The sequence below is a fragment of the Haliotis rubra genome, unplaced genomic scaffold, assembly GCF_003918875.1.
Source record: "Haliotis rubra isolate DU_JTF1 unplaced genomic scaffold, ASM391887v1 Scf654, whole genome shotgun sequence".
Taxonomy (NCBI): Eukaryota; Metazoa; Mollusca; class Gastropoda; order Lepetellida; family Haliotidae; genus Haliotis; species Haliotis rubra.
This window is the reverse complement of record NW_025767362.1, coordinates 480,090-497,895: the sequence shown is the minus strand read 5'-3', so window position 1 is coordinate 497,895 and position 17,806 is coordinate 480,090. Positions and strand designations below refer to the sequence as shown.

General features: G+C 39.8%; 1 protein-coding gene across 1 annotated transcript; it reads left to right on the top strand.

Annotated features, from left to right (window-relative positions):
- Positions 1 to 764: 764 nt before the first annotated feature.
- On the top strand, positions 765 to 7,409 carry LOC124257258. Its single transcript, XM_046691272.1, has 5 exons — positions 765 to 931; positions 2,174 to 2,315; positions 4,873 to 5,096; positions 6,099 to 6,173; positions 6,740 to 7,409. Exons 1-5 carry the CDS (start codon positions 865 to 867, stop codon positions 6,943 to 6,945), a joined length of 714 nt encoding a protein of 237 aa, XP_046547228.1. The 5' UTR covers positions 765 to 864; the 3' UTR covers positions 6,946 to 7,409.
- The last annotated feature ends 10,397 nt before the right edge of the window (positions 7,410 to 17,806 follow it).

The window sequence follows — 17,806 nt, the reverse complement described above, 5'->3', positions numbered from 1 at the left end:
ACATGGTTTCAACTATATTTGACTAGTCATGACTTTTTCCATGAGTGGGAGTTGTGCTTTCATCTTCCGTTGCTTGCATGAAACAACTTGATGATGACCTTCAACACTGATTCTTCCACCGAGGATATGTTTGAGTGGTGTTCGAGCAGTCGTTACTTTGTCGTAAGTAGGGAAGACGTGTGCGCCGCCCAGTCACAACGGATACAACTTCTTACTGAGATATACTGTATATAACTCCTCACGGGGTAGGGATTGTATTGTCATCATTTGACAGGACAGTTGTAAGGAAGACTAATGTAACGTGCGGTGTGACTATCACAAACAAAACGCTTGGCAACAGTTGAGGACAAATATATCAATAGTATTGCACTGCCTTATTCTCCTATAAGCCAGGTTGCACCGATGCAAAACTTCATTATTTCTAATAACAGAACGTACCTAAACGTGTTTTCAAGAATGACATCGATAATGCTCATTACATCTAAAATGCACCTGTCAATTCTGGCTATACCATATAGTCATACAGTATTCAGGAAGAAATATTGTAATGATCTCATTTGCCCATCGCGGCCAGTCAGATGAGACAGTCATAACTTCAAATGAATCAGTACGCTGAATTAAATATTCCGATGGTATAATGCAGATTATTGATTCACCGTCATCAAAATCATTTGAAAACCGTGACTACGTGCAATTCACAATGGTTGAGACACACCACAAAAATAACTAAACTAATGACTAATGACTAAACACCGCGCCAGACACGAGAATTAGGACACATCACGGAGAAATACTAAAAACCGTTACACCAAGTCAGTCAAGAGAATTGAGACAAACCACGGATAAAGACTGACTCCAGGCGAGATGTCCTTACACCCAGCACACGGCGTTCTCTTGACCTTCGTCTTTCTGTTGTTGACCATACCTCTGGGTAAGTGTGTTTGTGTGTTTGTGTGTTTGTTGTTTAACTTTGCACTCAGCTATATTTTAGCTGCATCACATAAGTCGGCACATATCAAGTCTAAACCCGCCAAAACAATGATTGGGAGCAACGAACCAAGCCATCGCGGGGTGTAACACGCAAACCAGGACATCGCTGTGGTGTAACATGCAACCTACCAAATTGCGGAGCCTCAGAACCAGACCCATCTCCTCGCCTCAAAATCATTGGCGTGTCCCCATGGAAGTACAGGGCTAAGCAGTCGGCTGATTTTATTGGGTCGTGTGATAGATCCTCGACATTTCAACCTAATATGTATTCTTATAAATACAATCATACTACCACAGCAAGACTATTAGTTAACTTTAAATTTTTCAAAATCTAATAACCTGGCTGAACCTCAAGTATGGAATGATTTAAAACAATTGAAACAAAATGCCAGGTGATGTCTTCGCAAATGAGGGGAAATTGAACCAATACGTATCTTATCACTACAAAGTTTGCAAATTACTTAAAAACCTGCTTTCCTCTTTAAAACAGAACAAAAGGACACATAATTAACACGACATCTTGACAACAACATTCAGAATTAACATGGTGAGCAGTGATTCCTTGCAATGGCACTGCTTTGGTTTATCTTTTCTTCATGTAAAATACTTTAATTTCATTGGTCAGTGACGCTTTAACAAGTTTCCGTGTCACCCCTCCCAGGAGGGTGACAACAGGAAAAAATATTACCCGCTGCCACGGTAACAGCCGAACTCTCCGCCGAGAAATTGTATCGGTAACCGTTCGATTAGCTGTTTTTGAGTTAGCTATGTACACGTTTATTTTACCGACTTCCACTGCTCTATTTAAACTATTTTATACATTGCATCGTTTGCACACTCAACTTAAACATAATTAACCATTTTCAAAGCAGTTTTCAGCTTGCCAGAATGTTTCACTGATTTCTAAAATCCAGTCGAGAGGCAGACGCCATTTTGTCATATAGCGATTAAGTGGATCTTCAAAATAAAACAAAGTGATAGATTTTGTACATGTAACATGGCGGTAAGATGAATACGCTGTAAACTCCTCCCTCGGGTAAGCCTGCCGGCTCGGAGTAACACTGCTACAAAAAGGCGTACATCAGACCGTATTACAAAAGGCGTCGACCGTATTACCCTCGAGAGAAGCATACAACTTAGAATGTTTCGTCATGTGCTGACCGATTGATATGTGCTTTTCCAGCCTCCTCGTATTACTTTGTATCCGAGTACAGACACAGATGGAGAGGAGGTCTGAATCAGTGTGAGCTGAAAGGGATGAAATACCTTGACGCCCGGTCCCCAAGGGCTGCTGAGAAAGCAAGTCGGTACTTGGGAATATTCAAGTGAGTTGTTCGAGGGAAACATGGGGTAACTCTCATCTAATTCAGAATCGCATGCGCCAGATAAGATATCCGACAACACTGTTTGGGTCTTTCACATCTATTGACCGATTTATGTTTTTATTAAATCTGATGTCAAATCCTTCACTACAGGCGCAGTGTTCTCTCAAGAGCAATCAGGCGATATTCGCGAATAGCAGGTGGTAACCGAAACACAAAGATGTATCGGGTGATGGTGATAAATTGATAATAAAGGACTAAGTACAATATGACTGTCACGGGGCCAACTATAGTCCGTTTGGCTCAAAAGCTGACCGATGAATTGCAATCTAACTCGAAAACTTATAAACATAAAATACTCAATGAAACACTGATCATAATGAAAACGTCAGACCAACTCTGTGATTTGTTTGCAGAATTTATGTCCTAAAAATAAAAAAAGTTGTTTAACAAACTATCATTAAAATATCGACACAGTTCACTATTTGTTACAAGGGAGGAGTGCAGAGAAAGGGACAGCCGGGTGTGCGAGAAAGGATGGAGACGGCACAGCACAGGTTAATGAATCAATAACTTTGTCGGCTCTTGTGCACGTGCCTTTCTAACACCTGGCTGTCCCTTTCTCTGCACTCCTCCCTCGTAACAAATAGTGAACTGTGTCAATATTTTAATGATAGTTTGTTAAACAACTTTTTTAATTTTAGGACATAAATTCTGCAAACAAATCACAGAGTTGGTCTGATATTTTGATTATGATCAGCGTTTCATTGAGTATTATATGTTTATTAGTTTTTGAGTTAGATTGCAATTCATCGGTCCGCTTTTGAGCCAAACGCACTATACCGTCCAGGGATACTGGACGGAAATGATCCAGAGTAGTAAGTAAATACACAACCCGAATGTTGGATACAACCGTTTATAAAAGCTAAGTACCTGCTCAAGCATGGATGACCTTGCACCTCAAGCACAACAACAAGCCGCTACAAACAACAAGAAAGCTAGCTAAGTAAACGCGTCTTAACAGACTAGCTCAGGGATTAGAACATATATTGACTGGTGACACCTAAGTGGGGGATAATAAGGACCTAACTACTGCCACATACAAGGGAGAGTATCGGGCCAATAAACATTTAACACCCCAAGTGACATAAGGGGTATACATGAAGGTTGGAGCGGCATAAACGCTTATATCTCCCTTATAAAAACAGATACAGCGACGGGAGTCACAGACCGTTCACCTCGCCGTCTGTACATCCTGCCCTGCCATCTGAGCTGTCCAGATGAAATCTCTACTCGTCAATGACCAAAACACTGTCCCAATGTTGTCTCCTGTACGGTCGATGCTGTCTGCACCAGGCAAGACGTGCCTGTCGGTGACATTGGAGCATAATTAGACATATTGCAGGCCGTTGGGGCCGGATGTTGTGCTCCCTCAACCGGTTCCAGACAGTCCTGCAACTGATTGGACGTAAGCCAGGAATGATCCGAGTAGTCAAAGTGGCAGTCTGGAATCGATTCCTTAAATGGGTCAGCCGAATGTGGTTGTCTTGCTGACGTGACTTCATGCGTGGACAGCCGGTCCGAGATATATCTCTCGTGTTCCAATTATGTTGAAAACGTCTCCATTGAGATGAGATCGTGTTTCGATGGAAACCAAGATGTCTGGCGCGGAGACACGCAATTTAGATTGAAATTAACGGGGGTTTTCGTCAACATTCAGAGGCTAAAGAATAATCAACCGTTCTTCAATTTACAAAATCAGGTGTGTGAACTTCAGGCGTCAAAAAGCATGCACAAAGTGAGTTAGTTCATTGTGCACAAAGTGCACATTCCACGCGCGATACGTGACATCAGATTTCATGCAAAGTGTTTTATTACATGTTTATTATTTAGAGTTATTTTTACAACTTTTCAAATAACTTTTATGTTATGCATAGTTACTTTTTTCCGTTAGTATATACTGGGTTTGGCAAAGTATGGGATATTCCATGTTGGGGCGACAGTATTTGGGAACCAAGTAGTATGGTTGTATATTGTTTTGAAATTAATTATTCCATCTACAACGTGCACACACGCCAATTTCGTGTCAGCATTTTTCATGATGTGCACATGAACATGTTCGGAGTAAATTCAAAACTTACAGTGAAACGTGTCTGTGTGTTACTGTACATTTCAGTGATAAAAATCAGACAGAAAAGTGTTTTGGCGTTGTTTTGAAACACTAAAGTGATCACGTGATTCGTTGCACATGATTGTTGTGTTTCACGTTTTATGATATTTTTTCATGTCAATCCCCAAGACCATGTTCGAAAAGCCTACAAGTCATTGCTTTGTATACGGAACAGCAAGAATCTGTGTAAGAAAACACCCACACAATGTACCAATACCAATCTGTACCAATAATATGGGTGTCACATTTCTAATTTTGTTGAGTATATTTGCGTGTTTTATAAAAGTTGGTGGTGTTTCATACACGAGTTCAAAGTGGATGTATCGTTGTCCTTGCACTGTACTTGTGATGTATCTTTGTGTAAGTCATCACTTTACTCTACTTTCTTAGGACTTGGCAGTACTGGTCAAGTCTGCAATACGACAATAGGACAGCGTCCTTTCTGTGGGAGGGATCCAGAGAGACAGTCGACGTTTATGAACTTCAGTGGGAGAGGGGAGAGCCAGATCTCTCCTCCAACTACGAGTGTGCCACCTTCACACTTGAGGAAAATAATGCGGTGTTCAAAATGGCAAACTGTTCACACTCCAAGTCTGTCGCTTGTGAGGGGGACGGTAGGTCAAGCTTCATCTTTTAGATCTCGTGCTTCATAGATAAATGACACTCAGCTAATGACATTCTATAGGCGCGTGTTAAAATACATTAAAGACATTTTATGGATGATTAATCCAGGGTAAATTCATAATATTCATGAAATCGAGGACTGTTCATAAACATAAAGGGTTTTTTTTAATCTAGAAATTAAGTGGCTTACAATTGTGCATTCCAGAGTGAGTGAGTGAGTGAGTTTAGTTTTACGCCGCACTCAGCAATATTCCAGCTATATGGCGGCGGTCTGTAAATAATCGAGTCTGGACCAGACAATCCAGTGATCAACAGCATGAGCATCGATCTGCGCAATTGGGAACCGATGACATGTGTCAACCAAGTCAGCGAAACTGACCACCCGATCCCGTTAGTCGCCTCTTACGACAAGATAGTCGCCTTTTTATGGCAAGCACATGGGTTGCTGAAGACCTATTCTACCCCGGATCTTCACGGGTCTGTGCATTCCAGAAGATTAATGTGCATCAGTTGAAAATTAGCGTTTTCAGAAGCGAAGTCACTGTCTCTAATCGCAATTGTTTGACAAGGTTGTTATGTTTTGTGCATGTTCTTGTTTTTAAAACATTGCTTCCTCGAAGAAGCAACAAAAATATAAACATGCTTGTTTGCTTGTCTATACTGGGAGAGAAGTTATTTCACCATTTGATAACTTCAAACAGAACATTCATCACCGTCATTTTAAACAATAATAGCAGACTGGTTCAAATTAGGTGATATATCTCAAATATTAGTGAAATTGTCTCAAAAATAGCAAGTGAGGTTCGAGCAATAGAGATATTATGCAACATGTAACTTGCAGAGATTAAACTGGAGTTGTGTAGCATGCTGTGTGAACACTCAATGTGCTAAAATGTCACGTTTTGACATTTTGAGGCATTGAAAAAGAACTTATGATAAAACCTGATACTAATAATGGCAGTGTGTTTGGACCTTGTACTGTTTTTCTGCAGAACTACAGACCCCTGACAGATTTCGCAGTTTTTCCAAAGGAAAGAGCCAGAAGGAGTTCTGTGAACCAAATCATGGTGAGTTCTTCGTAAAAAGTATGTATAATATACTCATGGAAATGAATGAGGGAACACATGAAAGTACAAGTGTTCCATTATTCTTTTACAGGTTTCTTCACAAGGTATGTATTGCACTTGGGGTGAAATTCTGGAAATCAATAAAGGATCACTTGTACTTTCATGTGTTCCCTTCTTCGCTTCTATGAGTATGTTATCTTATCAAGATAAAAGGATAAAGCAGAGTAATTCATTGTACATTTTGTCATTTATAGGAGTTGATAAATGTTTACCGTTTAGAAAGCATGAATTAGGCATTGTTTGAAAAGACATTTGCCTGTTCCTGGTGTAAGAATAAGAACAAGCCAAAATATGTTATTAATGGATTATTTAGTTTCATAATATTCATGAAATCGAAACAAAGGGGATGTTTAAATTTAGAATTATACAGTGGCTTACAATTGTGCATACCATGCGGCCACATATAATTTGTGGTCTTTCTATGACTACACCATGTTGGCAAGACATTCCACAGTTTAGCTTGAAGATCCAGTAGTCTTTAACGAGTCCTGTCTCTTATTTCCCAGCAGGCACTCCGGTGTGCACCTTTTACCAGGACCATGGCTGGGAGATCCAGCTCCTGAAAGTGGAGCCAGCTGAGGCAGAGGAGGACTGTGCTCTCCGGTGTATGGGGATGTCGGAGTGTGTCCATTTCACCTACATCCGGAAATCCGCCATGGTCGGAACATGTCTCATCCACAGGAAACCGTCCGAACCAGTGTGGTCTCAATAATCCGTCACTCTCGTTTGACCAATCCATATGTTAAACCTGCTGAATGCATGGCCCCCTTTGTCTTAGGTTTCGTGGAAGCAAGGTGCACATTGTGAATCATTTCAGAATACGTTATTCGAGGATGTAATTTTAGATTTATTTCTAGATCCTTAAATGTTCCATTTTATGTAAGCTTTCCGTTTATGCAATATTTCGAGGTCCAGCTGTCTCTATATGGTCAAGCAACTTCAACATCGTTCCGATACTAAGTCTGCATCAACAGATATCCATTCTCTATATCCATACTTGGTCATACCAACATGGACACTGGTAACATCACCGTACACACTTAGAACTACACAGAGGTAACGACAAGCATGTAGTTGTCACAGTATATTAATGACAAGCATGTTGTTTTCACAATATGTTCTACTTGGGTGTTCTCTTGTAATAGGCGCATTATTCATTGTTAATTATTTGTACTTTTAAAAGATTGCTGCTGCTGCTGCTGCTGTTGTTGTTGTTGTTGTTGTTGTTGTTGTTGCTCTTCATTGAGTGACGTGATCATGATACTGAAGTACACATCAGATGATATTGTATCTGGAAGAAGACTTGAAGGCAAGGTAATACTTCTACTGTTGGCTGAATATTTGAGTTTGCAACCACCTCTACCTATGTAAATTATAAAATCCCATACCTTCTGATTCTTGGTTAACATGCAATGTTATCTGTTTCAGCAGAAATCTGCATTAAAATGCTGGTGTTCTGCTGTTGATGAATATTCGGAGACGTTTTAACAATCTTCAATAGTGTTCAGTTAAATTTACTGAATTTTCAGAATGATTATTAATCATTATATTCTTGTTTTGATTGAATGATAATGAAAAACAACCTCAGAGTTCACAAATCACTGGCAAGTACAAGGATTAATGTCTGCTGCAAAATGTCATGTTGCAATATGTGATCAGGTTGTCCCAGGCTTTGCAACTATGCATGACTGTCGCAACTGAAATGACCCTGAATTAAAGCTAATGTCTCATCAACCCAAATCGAGTGTTATAAACAAATACCATTCAATGGATGATGTCTTTGAGTCTTTGGACTCGAAGCAAACTTTTTTTTACTAGTTTGCCTGAGTGTGCAGAAACTTGCTTCAAAGCATGAAGTTGCAATGTGCAACCCAGTTGATTCCTCTTTATCGCCAGATAGTGCTTTCACTGCTTCTGAAACCTGGACGTTGTTATGATCTGAATTATGATCTTACTCAACAAATAGTTACCGGTACATAACTTGGTTTATTGTTCAGGCAAAAATATTTGCAGCTGAAAAGATGAGGAGTGAGTGAGTGAGTATGGTTTTACGCCGCTTTTAGCAATATTCCAGCAATATCACGGCGGGGGACACCAGAAATGGGCTTCACACATTGTACCTTTGTGGGGAATCGAACCCGGGTCTTCAGTGTGACGAGCGAACGCTTTAACCACTAGGCTACCCCACAGCCCTGAAAAGATGAGGACATGAATATGAGTAGGTACATATAAAATCTAGTACCAATGGATAATGAAAGATAATTTTCAACAAAATATTGAGCCTAGAAACATATCTGAACAAAAGGTATATTGCAAGGATTCCATCAACTTTACTTGAAAATGCAAAATCTGGCTTTAAAAATCCTGAAATTAATACTATCCAAACTAGCACTCATACCTAGGGATTCAGATTATATTCTATCATTTCCTTAGTCACAAGTTGGCATCAGTTATTGGGTGGCTGGCTATCTGGTTCTTCTTTTGTACTCTGTTTGCCCTGTGGGAGAGGAGGAATTCATCCAAATTTACGGTTAAACTATGGTTAAATACGTACCACCTATTTACTTAAAATAACAATACCCAAAAAATCAGAGATAGTTAAACTTTATCAAATTGAATGCCAAGACCATGCAGAGAATTGCAGTTCTTTAGAAAGAGAAAGCAGTATATATCTCTAGTATACTGTTTCCTCTTACTTTTCTCTAGTATCTTGTTTCCCCACAATTAAACAGTATGGTTCTGTTCTGAAGGCACGGTTAGTCAAATCATGACCAGTATATTCATATGTTGTTCAGTGATTCTTTAGCCATTTCTCTTTTTGTACTATGAGTTTTCACAAGGGAGGATTACTCACTTTTCAGAGATGAGACTGCTGATTTTCTGTTTATTATTGTGTATTGCGTTGTAGACTATGAAGGTTAATCACATGTAGATGAATCAAACTGCTTGTTGTTTTTAGATCATTTCATGGGTTGGTGCGAAAAGACCCTTTTCTCAGACCAATTTGCCTGAATAATCTCTTATCCATCCACCAACAATATCTTTGTAGATATAGACCTTTCCAATAAGTTCTTATCTCCCCCTGCTTTATTATACCCCCTTGAGAACTCTTTCGCAAGAAGAGATAAAACGGCGCTTGGCGTTCACTTCCGGAGATGTTTTTTTTTTAAAATGAACGGAACGAACACGAAACAGCGACATTACTGCACCGTCTACTCCAACTATGGAGGAAAGGAGATAGAAGGACGGGTAGGGACACTACATAGATTTCCAGCAAATGAATTATTGAAGAAAGCTTGGATTCGGCGGCTCAAATTGGTGAAAAAAAATTACAGACACAAGACCACCCAACGTCTTTGTTCTGAGCATTTCAGGGATGGACATTTCAGACGGAACTTAATACCATCCATTTTCGGGAGAAAGACGTTCAACACATACCAGGTAAAGTCAACATAAACATTACACACACGTTCTCAACTTTCGTGTTTTCGGACACTTGAGAAACATTCATTTCTCTATATTTTTTTATATATTGTTCAGTGTCAACCTTCGGACAGAGAATATAACTACATGTATTTGGCAATGATCATGACTGATCTGAAAGGAGATTCATCCCAATTTTCGGAAAGAGTTCCACCCCCATGAAAAACCAAAATTACAAACTAACAGGCATACCTCACCCTAAATATAAATTCAGTAAACTAGAACAGGTATGAAAACAGTCAGTGAACTTATTTCAGTGTTGGAATAATACACCGTGGAAGGACTCCTGGAGCAAATATGTACTAGGTAAAAAAGTGGGGTATATGCGGAACACTTTCCCAATTTTTTTTCTAGTCATGAGAATGGACACCATTCGTAAGGATGTGTGGCTCAGTCATTATGAATTTTTTATTTATGAAATTTTCAGTTTGAACACGGCTCTGATGAGAGTACCATACAAAGGGAGGCAGCCAAACCAACAGGTGACTGTGAAAACGGGAATGAGCATTCTGTCTCAGACCATCAGCAGATTAATTTGAAGTCCTCGGGATCAAGGGTGGGGGCTTCAGTCGTCATGCATGACTATTGTGGACAGATTGAAGATCATATCACCAGTCAGCTTGTAAACAAGTGTGAACAGACTGATTTTCATCCTGTAGGTATTGATGCATCCACTCAGACAGATATCTTGGATAGTGTCTATATGACTGTTCCAACACAAACATTGAATGATGCTATCGAAATTCCGATATCAAAGCCAAAAATGATTAATGTGGAAATTCAGTGTAACAAGCCTGTGCTAACATATGAGGATGTCTCCTCCAGTGAAAAAATCTCATTTTACACAGGAATCCCTAACCCAGGAGTGTTTAAAGCCTTATTTGATGAGATGGCTGATGCCATAGAGCATACAACTAGAAGTAAGTATTCAAGTGAATCGGAACTAAGTCGTCCACGCACCTTAAGATTAGTTGATGAGTTTTTCTTAGTTCTCATGAGGCTTAGACTGGGACTTTTACTGGAGGATTTGGCAGATATATTTTGTATTTCAAAATCAACATGTAGTATCATTTTTGACAAGTGGATAGACTATTTAAGTATAAAACTGTCTTCTTTGACAGTCTGGCCGTCAAAAAACTGTCATTAAGAAAACAAATCCAAAGAAAATACCCTGATACCCGAGTTATCTTTGACTATACAGAAATATTTATCGAAACACCACAGTCCCTGACAAATAGGACCCTCCTATACTCCAATTATAAGTCGCATATGACTTACAAATCGTTGATTGGTATTAACGTTTGTGTCTGACCTTTGGTGTGGCAGTACCAGTGATAAACAGATTACCAAATTATGTGGTTTGCTGCATCTGTGTGAACCTGGGGATTCCATAATGGCTGATAAAGGATTTCCCATTTCTGATCTGACTACTCCCTTAGGAGTGAAATTACACATCCCACCTTATAAGACAAAAAGGTTTTTACGAAGAGAAGTGGAAGAAACAAGACGCATTGCAAATTTAAGAATTTACGTTGAAATGGCAATTAAACGTGTGAAGATTTTCAGGATTGTACAGGGGGTCCTTCCAATTACTTTGGCAAAGAAAGTCACAAAAATTTGGAAAGTGTGTGTTCCCTTGACAAACCTTCAGCCTCCACTTGTTGACAAGAAGTAATAATAGTGATACACTTGCACTGTTGAGCTGTGTGCTTTGAATTTCCAAATCCAGTGCAAGGTAGTGTGGTCCTGTGTATATACATGAGGTCACAAATCAGTTGTAGTTAATCAACGTTAAACGCAGAGTCCATTGATGGATGATGATGTTTGGAAGTTGAGTCCTGAGAGTTTCTAGGACATTAGTCCTTCCCCACAAAGAAGCACCTGTGGCACATGTGGTCTCACCTTATGAAAGTGATTTTGTTCAAAATTGCCTCTGTTAACCCAGCAAAAAACGGGTACCCGGTGGTGAGATAAGTCATGTGACTATTAACCTTCTAGCGCCTCACAGGCAGCTTGTGTTATCTGGGGCAATGTAATAAGCAGATTCACATTACAGCGTCCAGTGAGCAACTAGTGAGATGGATACTAGGTGCTATGTAAATGAGTTATTATTATTATTATTATTAAGGTATATCACCCAAACTCAACCATCAGCTGTCTGATTCAGACCATAACATTAATGTTCAGAATATGTATTATTATACTGATATATTTGTGCTTTGGTATTTATGTAATATATCTAAGGACTTGATGTGGTCCAAAGGAATTCTAATTTAAACACTGGAATATTAGTTTGCATCTATAATCATGATTATGTAACTAGTCCGGTTCATGTTATTCTTACCAATGTCTCCTGGTTAAACTATTGAATCATACTATGTGATTCATGTATTGGTGTAAATAAAACTGACTTTTACATTTTTCAACAGCATTTCAGTTATCTCTGATTTGACATTTACGACATGACACACCTGGTACTATGTGAAAGTTGAGAGCTCTGGCTTATACCTATGAATTATGGGCTGCTTTTTAGCATTGCACCCTTCCCTCACTTACTTACTGTATTAGGACATAACTTTTCTGTCGTAAACATTTCATGCACCCATAGGTCTTGTGTGTGCCTTTCTGCTTTTATCAGGTCGGACTTCCATCTAATTGATAATATACTGAGTCAAAAAAGAAACTTCACATTCTTTCTTCAGGGCACTATAAAAGAACAAGAGATGGTAAGATGGTTAAATTGCTATTATTTCATTGCTGAAATACACCGCCGTTCCAGAACATGGGTATACAGAATGTCACGTCACAAGAATAAAAATGCGAAATTTCTCAGTTCAATATCGTGTATGGCCGCCCCGCGCATTCACCACTGCCAAACACCGTCTCCTCATCGACTGCCTGATGCTTGTGAACACGTGGTTGGGGATTCTGCGCCATTGCTCTTGCAAGGCAGCGCCGAGTTCCTGCAAATTCTGAGGTTGGTTCCTAAGACCACGAAGCCTTCTCCCAAGTGCATCCCAAACGTGCTCTATTGGATTAAGGTCAGGGGACCTCAATGGCCAGTCCATGACGTTGATTCCAGCGTTTAGAAGGAAATTTCGTGTCAACATCGCGGTATGCGGCCGAAAGCATTATCATGCTGGAACTGTAGACCTGGGCCATGAGCCGCCATGAAAGGAACGAGTTCAGGGTGAGCACCTGGTCGCGTAAGCAGCAGCTGTGAGGTTTCCACGGATGACCAGAAGTCGGAACGGTTGTTCCCACAGAAAGCACCCCACACCATGCAACTTCCCACCTCCAATCTGTCGCCTTCCTGTACACAACATTGGGCATACCGCTCACGACGCCGCCTCCAGACTCTATGCCTGCCGTCCGCGAATATGAGGGTAAACCTGATTCATCGCTAAAGACGACTCGATTCAAGTCTCCCTGGGTCCATCGGAGGTGACGTTGGGCCCACAGCAGACGTTGACGTTGTTGAAACGGCGCCAAAATTGGCCCACGATATGGACGTCGAGAATGTAGATTGGCAGCCCGCAACCGATTTCGAATGGTCTGTGAGGACAGTCGACCTCTAAACAGCCCTGGTTCGTGTAGCCGGCAGAAATCTGTCACGCAGGTGACGTAGGACGATTTGACGGTCTTCTGCTCGTGACGTCACACGTGGACGACCCGACCTTGGGCGATCAGAAGTGGTGCCAGTTTGTTGTAGACGACCTCGCAAGTCATACACAGTACGACGGCTGCATCCCATTGCTCTTGCGACGTCAATAACTGATCTTCCCGCTTGCAACATGCTTGGCACTAACGTCATTTGCACGACGAATGGATGGGTTTGAGTGGGTTTTGCTAACGTTTTTCTAGAGTCGAAAGATAGGGATCCCATTTCGGATACATAGATGTATCATCAGAGAAAAAGTATTCATTATTTTTCAAATTACATTTTGTTAAGTTTCTTTTTTGACTCAGTATAGTAATAATAGCTCAGTCAGTCACTGAGACACTTGAACATACATATATAACTCACTCACACACTGACCTAAGACACATTATGCTTACTTAGGAAACAAGTTATTTCTTCATCACTTTCAGTGCCAGCATCTGGGAAACAGCATGTACACTGAAGTAACAGCCCTTAATTGATTAGGCTTTCCAAGCCAGGGATTGAACAGTTGAATTCTACAACTGTCAATAACTAAAATTAACAGTTGGTAATAGAAATGAAACACAGACTCACTTATAACAGATACGTTTTAATGTCATAAAGCCCTTACTTCAACATTTGTAATGGTAATCATTTCACTGAGTGACATTGCAAGTAATAATATCATGAAGTATTTCACAAACAAAGACCTGGGGGAAAAGACAGGAAAATGTTTACATTATTATTGAAATGTGAAATAGCTTAAGAACTAAAATTCACATAAGTAGTATAATTTACATATAACCACTCAGTGAACGAAACTTTCAATGGTATGTGTTATCAATTCATACATTTTGTCAAGCTTGAATAAAAATGTTTGAAGTGAATAGTCACTATACATGTAGTGTAAGGAAAGAATCTAAACCAACCACAGTACTCTGGTTTTAACATGATATAATGGACATAGTGTATGTGTACATTTAAAGTCGTTCATGTCCTTGCACAGGATGCAAACGCTTTCCTCGTTTCACACGAGTTGTGAAAAGTTCTGGCAGAATGGCTTTAATATAAAAGTCATTCAGTAGAGAGAAGCAACCCTCCCAGAATCTTGAATCAAAGTGTATTCTTTCCGCATGACAATCCTTCAGAGTCCATATGAAAAAATCACACCAGTTCATTTGGGATAGAGCCATTTGTCCTTGTATTTGGTAATAGTATGCGTGGCCAACTTTCAATTCAATTTCTCCTTCCTTGAGCGAAGAACAGAATTGAGGATCTTCCGCTGCCTGGTGTACCGTGGAAAGCCGCCACTTATAAGGACACTTAATTTCAAGAAGACCAGTTTCATTTCCAATGTGAACAACACCATCAGGACTGGATCCAAGATGAGGATAGTCCTGATGCACAATGAAACCACATGTAACAACCTTTGCATTCACGTCATGTTTCTTCATCAGATTTGCATATTTTCTCCTTGCAGCCGACTCATGAGTACGTCCCCATCTCAGAGCATCATTATCAAATGGTGAATATGCAAAAAATGGTCTTTACGGCATTATCAAGGCATGTTGATGTTTTCAGTTTACAGACAAGGCCAAAATTGGAAGAGGTTAATCGCCCTTCCCTTGCTGAGCTCCACATGTTATTGTTGGCTTGTCCACGTGTGTTCTTCTCAATTGTTACACAATCTTCTTTTGAGATAGACAAGGCACTGCAATACTCTGAAAAATGCCTGATACAATCTTCATTTTTCAAATCACAGGTGTCTGCATAGTTGAAATCAACTGAATCGAGGGGGAGGTACTGATACATGGGATTCCTCAGTCATATTGACAACAGACTCTTGAGTCAGTAACCACCCTGCATGTGGAAAATGTTCACAGAGTTTTGGAGCAAATCTGTCCACATTTATGGGTTTAACCATCGATTTATCAGGAGCATTAGTAGCATCTTGCCTTATAGTTGTTGTCTTTTTATGTTCTATCCACTTGTGTTTTGTGAATGTCATATCTTGTGATTTAACAGAACTCAATTTACGTTTTCGTGGCTGGTTCCATTTGCATTCCTGTGAAGTAGATGCATGTAATCCCTCAAGATTCTTTTCTGAGATGTCAACCAAAGCATACAGGCCAGCAGCGACATGGTTGCAAGATTCTCCTTCACTGAAACAGATAAATTGTTCACTGAATGTCAAATTGAAAATGTACCAAAAAAAACCTAATTCCATATCAAATGAGGTAAAACAATACACTGTAGTCATACGTTTTACTCGGATACGGTCCCGCACACATAAATGGAACACATCTGTATTACCTATGCCGACAACGAACGCCCAAACGTTATTTGGTTATACATTCAAAGTTAAATCAAGTCCAGAACAATCATCACAATCATATATACACAAGTATAGTTTGTTTTCAGTAAATGGAATTCATACTTTAGATCTGCCAGATAATATGATTATCGGTAATTTATTAGATCCACTTACCCGGCAGTGCAGTTGCAACCAGCAGCATGTACCCGGCCTGTAACCTTTGACAAGGACACCCACACATCATAATCTGGTTTCTGTTTCATATTCTGAGTTGGTATGGAAGGAATCACTTTGGCATTGACATAACAATGAGAACAGTCCGCGGATATGTGGTGATATCGGACTGAATGGACGTGTCTATCTTCATAATACACTTTAGCTTTCAACTGGCGTTTAGCGTTGTTTGGGCCAGTGTCTAGTGTCCGCTGCTTGCTCAAAACCAAAAAATTATACAGATCACTGGAACTAAATGATGGCATAAGCTCAACGCTGCTATCCAAGCCATTTTTCAAGCGTAGTGGGTCTGGTAAATGTTCCCCGAGAGGTGACAGAAACTTCTCAAATCGTCTTTGTCTCACGCTGACCACGTCGTATGTATTGACATCTTCAATCGATCGTTTGCCAAGATCACGTACACCTTTGGCACGCAAAATTAAGTCAGACTTATTCCCTGAAACGTGTTCTCCGTGATTCCGTAAATAGGTCTTAAGTTCACGCACATTCAGTTTATCAAAATTCAAATTCACGTCTTGAGTTTTCCCGCCTTGTTTCTCTGCTATCGACGCCATTTTGAACTATAAACATCTCCGGAAGTGTCATTGATAAAGGGAGATAACACATGGAAGGGGAGATAAGAACTTATTGGAAAGGACTATAGCGATAGCGAAGCACACATAAAATCACACTCTAAATCAATTGAATGTATTTTGATTCAGGAAAAACACGGTATGTCTCATTAAAACTGTTCATATGAACATTATGTTTAAAACTGGCAACAAACATAACAATGTAAAATGTAAGAAAAAGAAATAAAATATAAAATACATTTACATCAGATGGTTTCCATGCTTCATTAAATACAGTGATCACCTCATCAACTGAGCAAGTTCATGATTTAATGACTGCTGCAAATACACATACATTATATAACTGAACACTTTTATAGTATTTGTAATTAATTAAAATATTATGGCTTCAAATTTTACAAACCAATATGAATATTTCACTGGTCTTATATACAAAGTAATGATAACACAATAGTAACATATACTCCCCATTGTTTTTACTGGTTTGAGTTATTGCTCATGCTATTAATCACTGATTTGTTTAGTCATGCCCTTCCTATTGGTACTTGCTGTAACGTGATTGTTGTATGCTGACTGGCAATAATTCACAATATTAAATAATATAGCATTTAAATGTGATTATGTGTTTGATCCCTTCAAGACCTAACCTGCTTTAACACTAAGATTATGACTTATGCTTTTTGTCAAGGCTCTTCTTTGCTGAAACACTGTTCAAAGCAGTGGTAGGCCCAGCTCTCTCACACATCACCTCAATGTTCTTTGTAACCATGATAAACTGATGTGTCAATACTGGAGTGTACATCCCACCAATACAGCATCAGTCTACACTCTCATATGCGATGTGTTCATCTGTCAGTCTCTGTCAACACCCTGGTATCCCGGAGAGTCACACTGGTGTCGACACAGCTATGTACGGCGTCCTGCTCCTCACGGAACCTCTGCTGGAAGTCTGTTACTTGATCCTGATGCGTCACACCAGCAACCGAGGCACTAGTCATAATTAATCACCAGAAAGCGCGGTAGCCAGTTTTGTTCATTTTCGTCTACTGAATCTACATACAATGTAGTCACTGCGATGCCTGCAGAAATATGCTTTCTGGGTGTGTTGTTCTGTTGTTTGCATCAAACAAATTGATGATACTGATTCTTCAGAACTGATTCTTCGTCTGAGGATATGTTTGACTGGTGTTGGAGCAGCCGTAACTTTGTCGTAAGTAGAAAAGACGTGTGCGCCGGATACAACTTCTTACTGAGATATACTTTCTATGACTCCACACGAAGTAGGGATTATAAACAAAGGAGACAGAAATTTGGCCCTGGGAGGATA

Excerpts from the sequence above, each read along its gene's own strand:
- LOC124257258 (XM_046691272.1), top strand. The coding sequence starts at position 865 with ATGTCCTTACACCCAGCACACGGCGTTCTCTTGACCTTCGTCTTTCTG. Across the intron at positions 2,316-4,872 it reads CGGTACTTGGGAATATTCAA|GACTTGGCAGTACTGGTCAA; the intron begins GTGAGTTGTTCG and ends CTACTTTCTTAG. Across the intron at positions 5,097-6,098 it reads TGTCGCTTGTGAGGGGGACG|AACTACAGACCCCTGACAGA; the intron begins GTAGGTCAAGCT and ends GTTTTTCTGCAG.